Below are 20510 nucleotides of genomic sequence, written 5' to 3'. Positions count from 1 at the left end.
ATGTGTAAGCTTGTAAGAATTAAGTTTATATTTTGGGATTGGGTTTGTAATAATTAAAGTTATGCTATGGCTTGTTTTATACTTTAACCTGTTGCGATCCATGGACAGCTAAGGGTCACTGCATATATTATATTAATTACAGGTTTATGTTATGTTGTGGACCCCAAACTTCTGACCCGGGTTTGGAGGGCGCCACATCTCACATCGCTCCGTGCTATTTTTTTGATTTTCTAGAATTTTTAAATGAAAAATATCAAAAATTAGAATTATTTTTTTTAGTTTCGGGTATATTAAAAGTAAGTTTCAGAATCTGATTTTGTTTCAAATTATTTATGGAATATATTAGCTTGAAAGTTTTAATCTGATTTTGTTTCAGATTATTTATTTATGGGAAAGAATAGCACACAAGTCTCTCTGCATCTATAAATACCCCGGTAGATTATAGGGTTTTGAATCACCTAAACATAACCCCCCTCTCTCAATATCACAACCCAACCTATCTCTGGTGATAGTTTCTTTGCTCGATTTCTAACTCGGTGGTGCCGTTGTTCTGGAACGATAAGTGGCAACGATAAGTGAAGGTTGTATATACAGTATTAAAAAAAATAAAAGTTGTTGCAAGCAAAGGTAGTTATTGACCGCTATGTTGAAGTCGACAAATCCAAATACGGGAAAAAAATATAGTCTTAACATGATATTGATGGATGATATCAATAAATTAACTATCAGTGAGGTATGTTTGTTGATTATTCCTTTATAATATTTGTTTTGTTAATCGGACATGTTTGTTTTTGTTAATTTTTATATGATTTACTTTGTATAGAGGAAAATATCTGTATGCTTTGGTCAAGGATTCAAGCAACTTTTAAGTGAAAGCTGTTTATACAGTATTAAAAAATAAAAATTGTTACAAGTAAGGATAGTTATAGATCGCTATCTCACGGATTTAAGTTACATGTTTTTGTGCACAATCAATTCAAAAAATTTGGAAGAAGGTGACAATGTAAGAACATGATTACTTTTAAAAAAAACACACATATAAAATTAAGATTCGTCGTGCTTTAAATTGTTAATTACGTGTTTAAATTTATTTCATTTTTTCACCATAAATTATAGTCCAATTTTACAATTTTATATATTAGTATTGGTATTACATCAAGATTTTTATAATATAAAATTTAAATTATCCTACAAATATTAATTTTTTAAAATATTAATATACTTTTTATAGACAATCAAAAAATTATTTTATTCTATAAATATTAATTATGAATCATTAATGTAATTTTTATAGACCGCCGCAACGCGCGGCTTCTCAACTAGTTTATTAAAAGTTAGTATATTATTCATAACTCTATCGAGCCTATTTGCATATATAACTTAAAACGTTAAATATGACCATTAATTAGAAACTAAAGAAATAATATTTTATGTTATTTTTCAAAATCTTGTAGTATTAGATTGAAATTTCCTAAACAATATTAGAATGTTGTAGCATTTAAATGCTGCTTGCTTTTTTTGAATTATATAAAAATATCTAATTTTGATGAATTTATTTTTAATTTTTATATATGTTGAGATCCGGTCAAATTTATAAGATTTTGAAAGATAGGTAATTAACTCTATCACAAGAGACTTCACATTATATACTTATATATAATAAGCGTAAAGGAGATAAATTGGTTATATTGTTGTCTTACTATCAAAAGTTTATCATCTTTTGGATCGTGTGAAGAAATAAGTAGGGATGACAACGGGTCAGATCGGTTCGGATATATGAGATATCCAAATTCAAATTCAAATTATTATTAAAATCCAAATCCAAATCTAATCGGGTTTCACATGTCAAATCCAAATCCAAATCCAAATCCACAGGTTTTGGATCGGGTTCGGGTTTATCCAAAACCCGAATCCCGAAATGTAAATAGTATTGTAAAAATATTATTTTTGATTTGTTGCCCTTGAATTTCATTATATTTAAAATTAAACTACACTAATAATAAAGTATTACACACTAATAAAATCTCGAACCATATTTAATAATTTATAAACACAAATCTTCACTATATAGAATATAAAATTTTATAGTTATTCATTAGCTAAACAAAAAAAGATACTATCGCCCAAAAATATACACATTCACACTTTATCTATATATATTATAAACAAAATTTAAGTATATTTAAAATTGAAAAAAAAAGTATATTAGTATACTCTACATACATACATACATACATATTTGGATATTTGGATTTTTTTCGGGTTTCGGGTTTGAATCTGGTTCGGATTGGATTCGGATTTCGGGTCGGGTTTCGATACAAAATACCTAATATCCAAATCCAAATCCAAATTCGTTCGAGTCTAAAAATCAAATCCAAATCCAACATATTGGGTTCGATAAAATCCATTCGGGTCGAAACAGTCGGGAATCCATTCAGATCGGATTTTTCTGCCATCCCTACAAATAAGCACCGTTAGATTAGAACAAAACTTTGTTCCATTCTATAAGACAACTGATATCCACTTTCATACTTATTATTCCTTTTCTTAATTCATAACAAATTCTACCTTTCACATGCTTATGATTTTTTTAAGTTCAAAATATATATTTTCTACCTGTTTTAATTATAGAAGCATATAAACCACACCGTCACAAAATATATTTAAAAATATAATCTAATAGAAGGTGGCGTCACATGTATAGAATTTTGGTACACAAATACATATAAACATAAAAATTAAGAGAAAGACATGAAATTATCCTAATAGAAATTGATATTACATACAAAATTCTCCCATACAAATACAAATTAATTAAAAATATTATACATAGCAGAATTTTCAACATCCGGGGCAACACCAAAATCTTCCAAATTTAAAACCGGCCAAAATCTTGAATACAAATCATTTTACATCAGGCTCACTATTTCTCCTTTCATCTTTGTAAAAATCATTTTGTAAAATTTTGTTCATATCAAAATATGAATATATCAGAGAGATAAAAAATGAGCATACGATTTCATGAAATATATTTAAAAATACATAAAAGATTAACAATGAGCCGGTCATAAAAAATGAAATTTTGCGAACAATATAACAATAATACTAATCAAGCACGAAGAGAAAGGTCAAAAGTAAAAGGTGACCAAAAGGACGAGATAGGAAGTTAGTACATAAATAGTTCTGCCTAAAAATAATAATATAACTTCCTATTTAATTTTTATTTATTTTAAAATTAAGATTTATTATTGGATACTTTTTTTTTTTCATTTTAAATATATTTAGAATAAAATTGTATAAAATAATTAAAAAGATCCAAGGCATTGCACAGCTTATAAGCTAGTAATTATACAAAATTCTAAATCAACTTTGACCATCCGCATAAAACTAAATTCTTTCTAAATTTCATTTCAAATTTATAAAATTTCGTAATTTTAACAATATATCAAATTATATATGGAATACAATTTGTAGAGGAGTTGATAAAAGAATAAGAGAGGTTTTCACAAAAAGAAAAGAAAAAAAACAAACAGGAGAGTCGGCAGCTCAATGCACCACAGTACTATAAATGTTGAGTCGCCGAGTAATCATAAGCAATGCTTGAAGCAGAGAAAAGGGTAAAGAGGTGGAAAGTTAGGGATAAAAGGAAGCACTTAATGTCAACTTTATATTGTTAGTGGGAAAAAAAAAAAGTCTAACTTTATACACAACTTGTGTTATATTGTGGGTGTTTGGTCGGGCTTTTAAGTCAAAAATATTTATTTATATCGTTTGTGTAAAAAAATTAATAAGTAATTAAAAAAAATTAATAATACTAATTTTTGTTTTATGGCTTCTACTTCTTTTATCAAACACTTTGATCACTTATAAATCTTAACTTGCTTCTAACTTCTACTTCACTTTTTTTACCTTAAACAAGAAGCACTTAAAATTATTTTAAGCGCATCCAAACGACCCCATTATAAGTTGTGCTCGGCCAAGCATTTGATCCCGAAATCGGACCGAAATTATCATATGGATTAAATCAAAATAATTGAGTTGATTCTGTTCTTTTTTAAAAAAATGAATTTATTTATCAAAAACATATTGAAAAAATTAATAGTAACACATGTTGTTCATGAAGGTGATTTAGCTGCGAATACAAACAGAGATCACAAGTTCAATTTTCTGGACACTCCAGGTGGACACTCCAGGAGTGAGTGGACTATCATACTCAGGGTATGAGTGTGCTAGTATGCCTAAGCTTAACCGGATTAATCGAGGTGCGTGCAAGTCGACTCGGACAACGATTTAACAAAAAGAACTTCAAAGAAGATTCAACAAAAATTCAACTCATGACACTGAGAAAAAATTTGAAACATTTGGTGAATACGAACTGGTAAAAGCAACAAAACAGAACCTTCATGAGATTCACCTAAAGATTCAGAACAGCACAAGCTGAACGTCTACAAGTTTTGAAAAGAGTAGCAAGGCCTCAGACAATTGAATATCTCTCTGTCATGTTAAATAACATCAGACAATGTAGGCAATTCTTTCCTTCATCACAGGCCAAATATACACCACAGATAGTATTCTTTCATAGGATTATAACTCAACTAACTCAAAAACACAAAAACACACACAGTATTATGTATTAAACACAGATAATTGGGGATTTGTTTCATCTACAAAGCCTCAGATAAACAAGATCACTCAGTCAGTCAACATCAGACAATGTAGGCAAATCTTTAAATCCTCACAGGCTTACGATGGATTCTCCAACATAATTATATACACTTACATTTCTTGTTTCAAGACCATAATTTAGCAAAAGGGAGTAGTATAAATTTGAATCAAGAAAACATCAAGCCAAGAAATTATATACAGCTCGAACGCCACACACACAAGTATATATCAGAGGGGAAAGAGCAATACCTAATTAGCCTCCTGCCCATTCTCATATACCCCTCGTTTTATATACATTTCAATATACCCTAATTACCCGTTTATTGGACTGGGCCGGATCTCAATTCTGAACCAACTCTTTCAATAGTTCCCACTGCCGGGCTTAAACACCTTGCCCCAATTCTAATGATTTTTATTTTTATACTGTTTTTGGACAGATTAACGGGGGAGGTGAAAATTTTCTCTCACAATAAACCAGGGATACTTTTGGTGAAAATAGATTTTTTTGTCACCCAACTTATTGTGTCTTTATAAACTTATCACTCAATTATAAATATTTTAATCACTAATATTAGGTCCAGATTTTCTTGACACTAAAGTTAGGTTCGAATTTAACTACTAGCATTATATTTAATTTTTTGTAGCGTTATAAAAATATAATGATAGTCTATAATATTTTGATGATTTGATATACGTCTATATATATATATATATATATATATATGTATATATTATTTATGTCATTTATCTTGGTTGATAAGAGTTTGACACGTATTTTACAGTTTCTAAAAGATGAAGTTTCATATATTATTTTATTATTTCTTCCGAATAAAAATCTAGCGTTTGAATTTTTATACACAAAAAAAAATATCAAAAATAAATTATGAAACTATGTTTTACAAGAGTCTTAAAGTGCATGCTAAGTAAGTAAAAATAAATTGTAAACAAATGAGAAGGATAAATAGAGTAATAATAACATAAAATGATACATTACAGAAGACAATAATCGAAAATTAAGTTTTGCTCTCTATTTATCTATCTTTATCTTGAAAATTTTAATAAGATAAATTTATTAAAATTTATGAGGATAAATTAAGAGATATCTTAAGCTAAATTAGTCGATTTAAACTTTAGTAGTGAAGAATAATACATCATATCATTCGATTAGATTTTATCTTATGATGGAGGATGAATTGTTTGAAGTCATTAATTCCATATTGATGATTTAATGAATTTATAGAATTCTGATTACGATTTTTTTTATGATTTGAATTTTTTATCGACTCATTTTATGTTATTAATGCTATATATAAATCCAAACATAAAGTCAGCGATTAAAAGTAAAATATTTTAGTTGAGTGATAAGTTTTCAAAGACACAACAAGTGGAGTGGCAAACAAATCTATTTTCTCAATTTTTTATATAAGTTTTAAAATAATATACCAATTTTAATTTTTAAAAATTTAATGTTTAAAAGACGTTGCATATTATTAATATTTTTTTTTTGAAAACAGAGATTTTTATTTACTGTTATAAGTAAAATACCAACACTGAAACGATTTTTGCTGATTTTCTGAACCTAGATATAAATTAGATTTCGCAGCAGCGAATTAAAATCGAAGACAATGGAGGCGCTGAGGGTGTTTCACACTCTATCTTGTTCTTCTTCTTCTTCACATCCTCTGAGACACCTCTTCCACTTAGCGTCTTCTTCGAAATTCACTACTTTACCTCTCTGCTCGCCTCGTTTTCTTCTGGCCCGCTCTCCTCGGCCTTCAATCACCGTCGCCTCCGCCGTGAGGAATCGCAGGTCCTCCACCTCCGCAACTCCATCTTCTACTTCCGATAGAGACGCAATTCGCTCCATTCGTCTCAAAAAGGTATTGCTTCTACTACTGTCTATCCATTTCATTCAATTTTATCAATGTTGATTATTCGCTTCATTAGGCATTTTAGTCTTCTCATTTCGATTATCAAATTTCTGTGCTATATGCCTAATTTACACACTCCAGTTTAATACATATATTTTAGACTCGTATTTATTAGGTTTAGTTGATAAATTTGTAATTGTTGTGTCGTAACTAATTTAGAGGTTTAGGTGGATGCACTTGCGGAAATTCAAAATCAGCTAATTTTTCTTATTGTTTTTGATTGTATGGTGGTGTTGTATACATGTATTGGAGTTCTGTGACACTAGTAGAACAGGTGTGTATTGAACTTTGTGTTGATAGTTACGGTGCCTACTTAGCTGCTGGTTGTAAGTTGTAAATTTCTTATTAATTTTACAATGTTGCAGTTTGTGTAATAAGTAAAAGTAATTTTTTATTAATCTCTTAGGAAAGAACATTATCCATTGCAAACGTGACTTGCAGTAATTTATTGTTAAGTTGTTGAATTTGTACATTTTAAGTTGTATTTACCAATAATTTACCGAAACTGATAGGAAATTGTACTTACCATGCTTGGACCCTCATTTTCTATTTGTTAATAAATGTATTTTGACCTTTTTATGAACAGGTTGAGGAGTTGAGAGCTACCGGATTTGAACCCTATGCCTATAAGTGGGACAGGACTCATTCTGCTAATCAGCTGCAAGAGTTATACAGACATCTTGAAAATGGCCAAGAGTCTAATGATGAGAAAGATCATGTTTCTATTGCAGGAAGGATTGTTGCTCGCAGAGCTTTTGGGAAACTTGCATTTTTGACTTTACGAGATGATTCAGGGACAATTCAGGTTAGGCAGTATGCATTTTTTTATTTTTTATTTTTATAATTATAACAAAGTTTATTTTGATAAACTATAGCATAGTTGATCTGTTAGGAATTTGTTGGCATCATTCTTGTTCCCAAATGCGTGGCCATAAGGGAGCATGATTTGAAAGTTTTTATTTTTTAATTTTGCGCTAAGATTTCTGTCCCTTTCTATTCTGTTCTCTCCATTTTATGGTTTTGTAGCACAATGGTAATTTGGCATGTTGAGTTTAAGTTATGGTTATATGTTCTGTCGGATCAGTACTTGCATTAAAAGAGTGTTGTTGCAAAGCCAATCGTATTCATAATTTAAGTATGATTTAAGATTACTCTTGTATCCTCAAATAAACATTATTTATAGACTTGCAGCGTTTAAATATATCTCAAGCGCGGACAACATAGCCTAGAAATTTTGTGGCTTCCAAGTAGTATCTACAAATTATGATCATTCCAGAAAAAGAGATGAAACAATAAGATAACTTATTTCTTATCTTCTTCTCATACATATTATACAATATGCCTAAGCAATTGATCCATGGATCGAGTCACTTAACCCATTGAACATGAATTTCTGTTGCATGTCAGTGTATTCTTTAAACTTTAAACACGAGCCTTCTTCAATTTTTTCCGGGTTTTCCTGACTTAATTGGTTTTCTGATTCTGTTTTAGATGCCTCCCGAACCTTACCTTTGATGTTAAATTATTTATTTTCATATGTTATATGAAAAAACTTACGTGGTTCATAATTATTTTGTTAAGTGAATCAACACTTGGATTTCAAAACGCAGAGATACCAAAATAGACTAAAATGTTGACATGGCACATTAATTTCACAAACTGAAATATTTTTGCTGTTCAAATATTTTTTTTTGATTTCTAGTAAAAAAAATTCTGGTTTGAATTACTATGTCAGCTGATTTAGGCCTTTAAAATAATTCTTATATAAAAAAACCCTTATTTTCATAACAAAATAATTTTTGAATGTTGACTATGTAGGAGTTTAATTTCTGTTGTCTTTGTTGTTAAAAGCAGGATTTCTTTCTTAGCAGCTTTCGATTCAAATGATTGTCACTCAATTATCATCACGCATTCACCTTTTTTGGCTTTGTTACTGTGAATTCGCATGATTTATTCCTCCAGTATTCCTGTCCTTGGCATGTTTCTGGACTTTTTTGAAAAAAATAAGGACTTATTTTCAGGAAAAAATTGACATTTACATAATATTTTTAAGAATAAAATATTTAATAGGTGTTTACCATTCCTTATTTGCAGAAAGAAGTCACTTATTTTCAGGAAGAAGTACATATTTATGTGCCTTTTCCAAAATAAGTGACTTATTTCTCTTAAGAAAAGCAAATCGGGTTCCTTGTCCTAAATCATCAGTTCTGGTTTTAGCTATACTGTGAGAAGGATAGGCTTGCAAGCCAGTTTGACCAGTTGAAGGCACTTGTTGATATTGGTGATATTCTCGGGGCCAGTGGTTCCATAAAGCGGACAGAGAAAGGTGAACTTTATAAATTATGTTGTCCTAAATGTTTTTTTTTTTTTTTTTTTTTTGCATTTATGTAGTGCATTATGCAGGATAAGATGTTATTTTGATTTGTAATTATACAACTAAAATCACTCTGCTTTGGGATATCTTTGTTAACTTTCCTCTTGTGCTAATATATCTTATAAAGTACTTTTTTGGTTTATCTACCAGTAACCAGTCTACCTCTTTTTGGCATATTTGTTTTATTTTTTGTGCCTATATGAAAATTCTGATATGACCATTCTTTCTCTTATTTTCTTGCAGGGGAACTTTCTGTAATTTTAAACTCATTTTCAATTCTCACTAAATCATTGCTTCCACTGCCAGACAAATATCATGGTCTAACAGATGTCGATAAGCGCTATCGGCAGCGGTATGTTTTACCAACATCCTGTTTGTTTGAGAAATATGTTTCCTATGTAATTGGCTAGATTTAATAATGCAGTGTCACACTATGATATATCACTAGGAAAACACATATAAGGCATCATTGTCATGTAATCATTGTCATGTAAAATATAATCTTCCATTTTTAATTGAACATTTTTTAATCAATAGTGCTACCCAGTACTCTTTTTATTGGGGACTTTACTATGACATAATGTTAGCCTGGCACCTGGCTGTCCTCCGTTTGAACACATCCCGTACCAGTCGAGCTAAACCTTACCTATATTTGGCTAGTTTTTGTTCGTTTGGTAATTAAGTTCAAATTACCTTTTGATATTTGCCCTTTATCGTAAGAAACACACTCATTTATACACAATGTACCGGGATTGATAAGGGAAAGAGGGTCAGAGACATGTGCCCTACGACTGAGTAGCTTTTGTATGATATTCATCATCAACCTATCGTTTTTAATTGCTTATATGTTTCATCTTTCTCCCCTCTTCCATGTTTATATATATTTCCTTCCATATCCACCACAGAAATATTCATTCATTCTGCCACATCCCATGCTTCTTGTTTTTCTTGCCCTGGATATAATGGTGAGAAATATATATTTTTTTGAAAATGAAATAATATGGAAATTAGTTAGCTGAAAGATGGCTATTATACTACAAGTTGTCTTAAATGGCTATTAAAAGGAAGATGTGTAATTTCTTAATTATTTTCCTTTCTTTTCATATTTAGGGAACTCGATTGTCTTCTCACAAATATATATAGCACAACTTATATTAGGACTTTTGGGAAGCTAGTTCCTGGCAACAATTTGTGGTTATCTACGAGTCTTCCTTATTGCAAGCTAGTTCTGTTGGTGTTGCAAATTATCTTATTGCTAATATATATTAACATATTTTTTCTTCATTTAGCTATGTTGATATGATTGCAAATCCTGAGGTAGCTGATACATTCCGTAAAAGAGCAAAGGTAACCTCGTGTGTGTGTGTGTGTGTGTGTATTTGTTGTATACTCATTTCTTGAATCCTTGCTATATACTTAAGTAGAATGTAGTGGCTGGTATTTAAGTGCTCTGAATTTGTATATTTAGTTTAGAGTTGATAGTACCTGCCACTCTTGAGTCTCTGAGGCTGTTATTACATATGACTTCTTGTTTGCTTTGTGTTATGTCTTCTTGCTTACTGCCTGTGTAAAGTTTGTTCTGGTCTTATTTTAGTCGTGACTTGGTTGAAATTGTATGCTAACCTTGCACAAATTCAGTAGGTTGTATCAGAAGTACGGAAGACAGTTGAATCTTTAGGCTTCATTGAGGTCGAAACGCCAGTTTTACAGGTTTGCATATTTTTTTAGCGTTCCTATATTATTGAATTGACATTTGTCTTTTTTCCAAGTTCTTTTTGGTCAACATTGTTGATATTCTGCGGAATACTTATCTTGAAATACCTTGGTTGATTTTATGCAAAACTGACTTGCTTTTATGCATAGTAGACAGATAAACAGGGGACAAGGTGAATTTTGTATATATATATTTTTTTGGTGGGGGTTGCGCGTTCTTATCTTCAAAGATATTTAGATTTGCCTACAAATGGACTCAAAAATATACTGAGTGGAGCATGAATGATTAAACTTCTTACTTGTATAGGTCTACCCACAAAAAGTCTTTCCCAGCTGGTTGAGTTAACTGATATTTCTTGAATCACTGCAGCAAAGTGAATGAAATTGCGCATATTAATTTAACCCAAAAGGCTCACTTATTCATTTATTCATTGTACTTTATATTTTATTCACTTCATGAGTACAAATCTATATGTTTTAGTATCTTCAATCAGGTATTTATGGTTAAGATTGCAAGAAAATCGGAGGTCTAATGTCCTAGAATATCTCATGTTTCATAGGAGACATACTTTTTCGCTAATTTTTCTAAAGTATTTTTTATTTTTATTTTTAAATTGATCTAAAACCATACTCCTTGTTCTAGTTTATGGCACATTTAAAGAAGCAAAGACACAATCTAGTTGTTGCAAGTCATTAATTCAATGTACCACAAAGGTCAAAAGTGCAAAAATTGTTGAACTGTTGCGTGTAAGATCTAGGACCTCCTGACTTGTAATTTGTGTAGATAATAGTGTGATCACAATATCCTGGAAACGTCTACAGTATCAATTACTTAAATGTGGTCTGCAATTGAATTTACATGACTTTGCTTTGTGCATCTTTACTAATTAAAGGAACTAGTCTATTGCTTGTAGGGGACAATAATAATCAATTCTAGTCTCCTGCCATTTTTCTATATGTTGAAAGCTCGGTTTCCCACATCTTGTAATTTTTTGATGTACTCTATTCTTTTATCCTGGAATATTTCAATTGAAAGTTGTTCAAGTTGTTAACATACCTTTACAAATATAGCTAATTATAGTAGCATAAGCATCACTCTTGATCTTCCCTTGATTCTTTCTATCTTTGATTTAGTTGATTGCCTGAAGTATCACCTTGAGTGTGCTGTGACATTGCTGCATTTTTTTGTTTTTACTTTGATTCTCCTCATTTCTGTTTTTGTGCACTTCTAGGCAACTGCTTAATCATCTGATATGTTAATGGCTGGCTTGGATTTGTAATTTTTTTATTATAATTTTACTAATCTATCAGGGAGCAGCTGGTGGAGCAGAAGCGAGGCCCTTCATTACACACCATAATTCTCTTGGTAGGGATCTTTACTTGAGAATCGCAACGGAACTCCATTTAAAAAGAATGCTGGTGAGCTCCATCAAATGCATTGCGTGTTGCTACATTTTATAATTTCATTTAGATACACAGTTATCCTCAGTTGAAATGCGTTTTGTCTTTTTATGGTCTAGATAATTTTCCTTTTAATTTGCACATTTGTATGTGTGTGCACACAATTTAAACTTCTGCATATGTAACTATCATCAGGCCAACAAATTCAGAAGTTGTGAACACTTGTCTCTAGAATTGAGCCTGCTCAATCCATCTCTTGTTATGGTTATGGGCTTGAAGCCCACTTCACACATGTTAACATATCTTACATGTTTTACCACACAAAACTAGCTCAGAATTTATTAAGTTTTCTACAGAAAAGTAGGTACTTGTTACAACTTTTTAATTAATAATTAATATATGTCTTTTAACGAAACTGCTAAAACTTTATAGATTATATATGGTAAGGTCGCGCTCAATAGAGAACCAATCCTTAAAATAGAACCATAGAACCACTAAGGTTGAGCTGCAGAACCCTAAATTTTAAGCAGATTTTCAGGATCTAAATCTAAATACATGTTTTTTGCATCGTTGTGTGCGTTCAAAAATAATTTTAAAATATAATACATAAACACGACACTTTTTGCATGTGCAGTTCTGCTGCAGAACCCTTATTAATACTAGAAAGTTCTAATGGTTCTTAGGTTAATGGTTCTAAGAGGAACATATATATAAATTCGGTTGGTTAGTCATTATAGGCAATTAGATCTTATATCTCATATATCAAGTAGATTTGAACCGTTAGATCTAATATTACATTACTTTTAATATGTTTAGATTTAAGATGCTTCCACCGGTTAAAGGTTTGAATCTTCTTAACAACATATTAAAATTAAAATTTATAACTATATATATAAGAAAATTATTAAATATATCTATACATATATTAATTTCTATAATATTATATTTTTAATTTTGTTCTATATATTTGTTAAACCTTTTCCTCTTAAAGTTGTTTCTAATAATTTTAGTTTGTGTTTCTTTCGGTAGGCACAATACCTTTGAAATTGAAATGTAATTTCATTCAAAAATATTATTTCAATATCATATAATATAAAATTTTGTTTTTATTTTCATCTAAATATATATTTTAAATGTATAAACTGCACTATACCGCACCACTTTTTTGTTGTGTGGTTTATGCGTTTTTTATGTTACGCGATGCGGTTGAGGTTTGAAAATTTTACCAAACTGCATACACGGATTAGTTTGTGATTTTAGGAAAAAACTGCACCGTATTTAAGATAAAATACTTTTGCATGTACGTCTCTTTATTTCTGAGGTCAGTGTTTAATTGTTTATGGGTGTACAAGAAAATGTCTCCCCAGGTTCCTAGAAAAAGAGTGAAGGGTAGATTAAGAATTCTATGTAAAAATAAATGTATTTAAGCTGTATAAATGACTTTTCTTAATTACGGTGCAAAAACCTTAAACTTCATTTATATGCAGACAGAGGGAGTATGTTTTACTTAGTATCTATTCTGTAATGTCTGGAATTATATTTTTTAACCTTTTGGGTTCTTATATGTCCTGTGTATTACAGCTTATTTGATGTATATTTGCAAAAAATACTTATTCCAACATTACAGGTTGGAGGGTTCGAAAGAGTGTATGAGATAGGCCGAATTTTCAGAAATGAAGGCATTTCTACTCGTCATAATCCTGAATTCACTACAATAGAGGTAATGTGCCTCGGTTTGAAGTATATATATATATATATATATATATCACTAATTTGTTCTTGTATGATGAGTACTTACAGTTTTCATTTCCCACCATGCCACCTCTGATCACTTCTAGTATTATCTTCTTTACAGATCTATGAAGCATACTCAGATTATGAAAGCATGATGAACATGGCTGAAGAAATTGTAACTCGATGTGCTCTAGCAGTTCAGGGAAAACTTATTATTGACTATCAGGTAGGAGAGAGGTCATTTACTCGTCTTCTGTAGTGGGTGGACGTTAATTAACTAGCTGTCAATTAGATGTACCTCTAGGGCTTAAGTTGTTAAGACTACCTTTATTATATTCTTGATAGTTTTACTGCATAAAATTGAATAGTGTTTTGTTGCATCATAATTCTCCTGTATAGAGGTTAAGCCCTGTCAAAATATGGCTTCCGTATTATTGGATTAATAGATAACTATCAACGTTAACAAAACAGTTATTATAAATGGCATTTATATTTGGAGGGGAACAAATTTAAATTTTCCTAAATTCTAGTTTGGAAGTACAAGATTAAAATAAACAAAATATTCTTTTGTTGTAAATTTTAGAACCAAATTTGTGAATGTTATGGCCTTATGGGCATTAAGGTGGCGGTCACCACTGCACGCCACCACTTTGCTCCGCTCCTGGCTTGAAACTATAGCTTAACTCAAAATATATGTCCATATCATATGAATCTTGGATGAGAAAATATTGTTTACAGCCCACTGGATCTAGTTGTTTTCAGGTATTTAACAAGTTTTCATCAAACTTGCCAGGTCTTATTTAAGTAAAACATTTTTATCTGTTAAAATTATCTTATTAAAATCACTTTTGGTCTTTTAAATTATTTTCTCTTGCAATCATTTTTCTAGGACGTGTCTTCCCTTGTTGCTAACCTGTATGCGGTATAACTTATAGTTGGAAGTTGTTCTGGCTTGCGCTTCAGTTTGGTGTACCTTTTACTATAAATATATTATGGTCAGTTCTCTGAACTACTTTGTTTTTACTTGTAGGGTGTAGAAATATGCCTTGAAAGACCCTGGAGGAGAGAAACTATGCATAATCTTGTGAAAGAAGCTACTGGAATTGATTTTACTGAGTTTGGTAGTGATCTTGAGAAAGCGAAAGATGTCACACTAAGTTCACTTAACATAGGTTCGAATAATCAAGAAGCAAACTCAGTTCGGGCATGTCAATCTATTGGTCATGTGTTGAATGAGGTTAGCCTGCACTTTCTTGTACAAGCACAAAGTCAATAACTATGGGATATGTTAGGATTGGGAATGAAAAAGAATTTATTTGTTTAAATTAAAGGTGAAAGAGTGAGGGTGAAGAAAATGAGACGGTGCAAATTTTCTGTCATAATGTTTTTGAAGGATACAAGTAGGAGTTGGAAATGGGAAGTCATTCCTAAATTGGTGGGATTGAACTCTAGTTTAAATGTGTATGAGCACGTTGCTGGAAGGAAATGAAATTTTGAATAATGGCCCACAAATTAGTACAATTACATAACGTTCTCATCCCAGCTTAAACAGAGTGTAAGAGAATAAAAGAATTAATATACCTGTATTTTCATACAAGATATAGCCATCATAGCCTATGTAAGAGCTGTCGTATTCTATTTTGGATTACTGCTATAAGTTGGCACTGTTTTTTTTTTTGTTACGACCTTCATTCATTTGTGCAGGTTTTTGAGACGGTGGTAGAACCAAATCTTATACAGCCAACCTTTGTTTTGGACTACCCTATTGAAATATCACCTCTAGCTAAGCCACACAGAAGGTACTGGAGCTTGTTCTGGAGAGTGTTTTGCTGCTGAATGCCTACGATATTCTAATTACTGAATATGACTAACCTCAACACATTAATTAACTAATTCTTTTAACTTTCTGATAGCCTTGTTACTGTAGACCAAGGTTATCATGGCGCCAAGTCGAGCCTCAGCGCCTGGATACCTTGGAATCGACTAGTCGACAAGTCGGCCGACTAGTCGTAAAAAGTCGACAAGTCATTCATATACATATGTTTACTTGATTTAATAAATAAAATATAGTTGAACACACATCAGTTTATAGTCTGAATCAAAATTAAAAGATAATAATCAAAATTAAAAGATAATAAGCAACAGTGAGATGTACAGGACGTAGCAGATTGTTAGTTCAAATGTAAAGTGAAGCTAGAAAGTAGTAATAGGAAGGAAATAATAATGTGAAGTTGAAATGATACAAAGATTGAGGATATACTGATATGTTGAAAATGATACAAAGATTACATAGCCTGAAGCCAAAAGTAGTGACAGGAAGGAAATAATAATGTGAAGTCGAAATTTAGCAAACAAAATAAAATAATGTGTAGTTGGAATGACACAAAGATTAGGGATATACTGATATGTTGAAAATGATACAAAGATTACGTAGCCAGAGCTAGTTATCAGGGCCTACACACCGATGACAAGTCTATTAGTCGGACTTAATGTAGCCGCCCAAAGCCTTATTTTTTTTTTCAGAACAAAATAACATAAGATTTTGCTTGAAAAACCCTACTCCCTCCGTCCCTTTTTATCTGTCCATTTTGGAAAAAAAAACACATACCAAGGAATAATTGATTGTATAAAAATTTTCATTAAATACCTTTAATTAATATCTTGAAAATGGTGGAATGCCCCTACTTTATGTCTTGAAAACATGAATTCAACCAAGTTTTAAATAAGTCAAGCCTTGAAAATTGAAATTATGGAGATATATTTGAAAAACTATCATTAAATTAGTTTTGAAAGTATAAATGGACAGATAAATAGGGACAAATTTTTACTTCCAAAGTGGACAGATAAATAGGGACGGAGGGAGTAATTCTGAAGTTGCTAGTCAGATTAGGTACCAGGTCGGGTAAAACTCATAAGTCGCCAGACAAAATAAGTCGTTGCTTGACTTTTTCTATAAAACGACTTGTCGACTAGTCGACGACTAGTCGTCGACTTGATAACAATGCTGTAGACAGAACATGGCTTGATTTTTTTTTAAAATTTTTTAGCGCTAAGTAAGGCTTGAACTTTGCTTCTTTTTTTTCCCTTTCTTTCGGGATACCTGTTTAAAGTTTCGAAGCACACCCCAGGTTTGTAATTTTGTAAATTGAAAATAAAATTTTGGGGGTAGATATTAAGAAGACTCTAAATTTCTCTTATATAGGCTTTTTAATGTCAAGTCTGACGAGAAAGAAATAAAATAAGGAGCATGTACAGTGGCCCTTTCTACTGCGGTGAAGATTGAGCATGCAAATATTATTTCGTTGCAAAAGCTGCATTTGGAAACTAATAACTCTTTATTTGAATCAGTAAGAAGGAAAGACGCGATACATATTGTGCATTATTAGATGTTTTTGTAATGGATAAGCATTTCTGTATTTTTCTATGGAAATTATGGTAGGAATATAGTGAGGTTTAGGCTTCCCTTTTAAGGGAATTGTATTGTATCTGAATAATGTCCATACCCTTGAACAAGCATACATCAGCATCAATGTCACCTTAAAATTGCAATCTTTCTACATTAAGTACACTCGAATCCACTCTAATATTGTCTTGAGATGCATTTCCCCTTTTTAAAATTGTTGAATAGTACTCAATTTTGATAATCATAGATAAATATTTATGTAATGTTCACTTTTTGTAGTTGTTCATTGCCTGAAATATGGCGGAGAACCTGAATAGTGAATATAGCTAACGTTAATGCAGGCATGCAGGCTTGACTGAGAGATTTGAACTGTTCATTTGTGGCCGTGAACTGGGAAATGCCTTCTCTGAATTGACTGATCCATTAGATCAGGTACGCAGCAGCAATAATTGACCTTGCCTTGTGCTTCACTTGGTCCTACTCTTTGTTTAGAAAAACAGCCAAGGAGTTTTTCGCTCCAGGCAATTAAGGTTCTAGTTAAGTCAAAATGTTCTATAGTTGTTTTTTCTAATGTGTATGTCACTACTGAAGCACTCTTGAAGCTCTTTATGCAAATAGGGCTTTGTATGAGCCAAAACGCTCCTGAGTGGCTTTGTGCTTGACTCAGTAAGAACTTGGCTTGGAGTTTGGGGCTTAACTTATAACCAGGCCAAGCTTGGTCTCAAAAGCTCATGAGCAAATTTGCTTTAAATGTTCATGAAGAAGCCTGATTATAGTTTAATAATGTTCATGATTGTGTACACAAGAATCAAGATATCAATTAGCTTAAGAATTTTTTTTATTCGTTACCCAGTAGTATAAGGTATACAGGTATTTATTAATTGTACTATAACTTTTTTATATGAGAAAATTTATTGTCCTGTCACGTTATTTTTCTGATATTTATCTGGCCGTAGATAACCTTGTCCATAGTCTTTCAACCTTGTAAAGAGTCAGCACTTCAGAAGACATTACTTTGTTCTTAAGGACCCTGTCCTGTTTTTAACCAAGAATTATGAAGTGGTATGGACACATGTTATAGTTGCCACCATGATATTTGAATTCCCATTTGTTCATGCAACTATATTTGACTTTACTTGTGTCTCCACTCTCCAGTTTTCTACGTTTCCAAATTATTAAGAATTTGTTTGCTAAATTCTGGTACTAGTACTGCCCATACTGTCCATTGATATACGTCTTATTCCCCTTTTTTGGCTATTCCTACTTGGGTAATCCTCGGTGTCCCAAGCAAGTGGTGAGTCCTTCCCGGGGTATAGTTTATATAGCATGGTTGCCATCATTGCTTTATATATCTAGTACTGGTTAATATTATGTCTACACTCTACAAACTATGCATTTGTTCTTCTGGTATTGTGGCTGCACACACACAAAGATGTGTTTTATACAAAATCTTTGCAAAATTACTGCAGAGAGGACGCTTGGAAGAGCAAGTGAGGCAGCACAATGAAAAGAGGGCAGCAGCTGCAACAGTTTCAGAAGTGTCTTCCGAAGAAGGAAAAAAAAGTGATGATGATTCTTATGACGTAAATCTGGATGATGACTTTCTTACAGCCCTTGAGTATGGGATGCCTCCCGCTTCAGGAATGGTATGTTAAAAAGTTAAATAGTTATTTTGGGGTTTGGTCAAATTACAAAAATTCAGATACTCATGCCCACGTGTCCTCACCAAGGCTTGAACTCCTGAGCCACATGCCAATCACGGATATACACATACTAACACGCACATGCCTCTTCTGAGGTTTGAGGCCTCGACCTCTTGTTACCAAGGAGAAAAGCAAAAAGGGGTATCACTACGCTAAGTCACGAGGGATAATATGTCAGATAGTCCCCTGCAATTTTTTAACTGAAATACCCATGCAGCTAGGATTTGTTGCTCCTATGTTTGTTTTGATGTATACACGTTTTTCTAACCCAATTTTTCAGAGGGCTTCTATCTGTGGAACGCTCAGTATGGTCCAGGTTTAGTGATAAATACTCCCTCCGTTTCAAATTAGATGTCCACTTCCAAAAAATCACACAGTTTAAGAAAAGTGAGTGTTCACAAATTAATTGCATTAAAGGACCATAATATGTGGAATGAGATTGATCTAGGAAATATAAATACAAGATATATGGAGTAGAATTGACTTTGGAAATATGATTTTGCATTGAAAGTTGAAGTTGACAACTAATTTGAAACAATTTTTTTTCTTAAAAGTGGACATGTAAATTGAAAATTTGAAAGGAGGGAGTATATCCCAAATATACAGCCTGCATAAATTCACTACCTTATTACAGCCATCATATCTTTTATATTTCTTTCGTAATATATATATAACTGCATTAGTAGATATAGTGTACTTGCAACACGAATAATATGGCTTTAGCTACAAATTCTATGCCTGCATGCCAGATGAAAGATGTTTTCAAGTACATATCATGTAAAAGCACTTGTTTTCCTTCTGATGTCGAGTTAAACATGAAATTCCTTTATTTTAACTAGCCAACTAATCTTTCATTTTTATTGCAAAAGAAAATCTTTTAAAAATGGAAGGAGCATATCTAACTACGCTTTTATATACAGGGACTTGGAATTGACAGGCTAGTAATGCTCCTCACAAACTCTGCTAGTATTCGTGATGTTATTGCTTTTCCAGTCCTCAAGATTCAGCAATAATGCTATACAGAATTTGCGGGAAATGCATTTTAGACTACAATTGCTAAGTGGTGGAAATTGCTGCAGGGTTTATTTATGTTTATTTCATTTCTATGACACTGAAGAAAAGTTTTGGCGTGGGAAGTTGGTTATGTTGTTAAAGAGAGAATTAGTCAGCTTATTGAGACTTGCTTGAGGAGTTCAATACCTGTAAGTTACCAGTCATTACTTAGTGATAGTCATGGCACCTTCGAAATCACCCAATATTATATACTTTTATAACCTGCAACTCTAATATATACATATTTCCAGTTGGACATTCCGAGTTTTGGATTTTATGGAAAAAGAAAGTTCATCTCATACCTAAAATCTTAACTTCTTTTTAGTTAACTGATCGAAATTCCATTATATAGACTTGAGGTTATTTGTGACAGGAGTGTCATGCTAAATTCATGCTCCAAGTTTTTCATTATGAGACTGACATGATTCATGAAGATAGCGGGTTGAGAAATATATATGTATGATCTATGATTTAGATAGGCATGAGTAATATGTGATGCCATATGGGTGTTAAATGAAGTTTTGGCTTCTCTA

The 20510-nt window shown here is 31.8% G+C and overlaps 1 protein-coding gene and 1 non-coding gene across 3 annotated transcripts; one reads left to right on the top strand and one right to left on the bottom strand.

The window, feature by feature from the left end:
* Positions 1–4467: 4467 nt before the first annotated feature.
* LOC135149969 (small nucleolar RNA SNORD34) lies at positions 4468–4553 on the bottom strand. Its single transcript, XR_010288324.1, has one exon. It is a non-coding gene; the product is annotated as a small nucleolar RNA SNORD34 (small nucleolar RNA).
* A 1681-nt stretch (positions 4554–6234) lies between these two features.
* On the top strand, positions 6235–20235 carry LOC108192300 (lysine--tRNA ligase, chloroplastic/mitochondrial). 2 transcript variants are annotated; one of them, XM_017373259.2, is made up of 14 exons: positions 6235–6545; positions 7183–7401; positions 8814–8922; positions 9214–9322; positions 10260–10317; positions 10612–10680; positions 11995–12102; positions 13712–13804; positions 13940–14044; positions 14849–15055; positions 15523–15617; positions 17563–17653; positions 18691–18867; positions 19845–20235. In XM_017373259.2, the coding sequence occupies exons 1-14, from the start codon at positions 6291–6293 to the stop codon at positions 19935–19937; spliced, it is 1788 nt and encodes a 595-aa protein (XP_017228748.2). In that variant the 5' UTR covers positions 6235–6290; the 3' UTR covers positions 19938–20235. The 2 variants fall into 2 exon arrangements, 1 of the variants encoding a protein (XP_017228748.2); XR_001803594.2 differs by having other exon boundaries at positions 6256–6545; positions 17571–17653.
* The last annotated feature ends 275 nt before the right edge of the window (positions 20236–20510 follow it).

This window comes from Daucus carota, chromosome 1 (genome assembly GCF_001625215.2).
Source record: "Daucus carota subsp. sativus chromosome 1, DH1 v3.0, whole genome shotgun sequence".
NCBI lineage: Eukaryota > Viridiplantae > Streptophyta > Magnoliopsida > Apiales > Apiaceae > Daucus > Daucus carota.
Note: the sequence above shows the minus strand (reverse complement) of the source record. Positions and strands in the feature narration are given on the sequence as shown.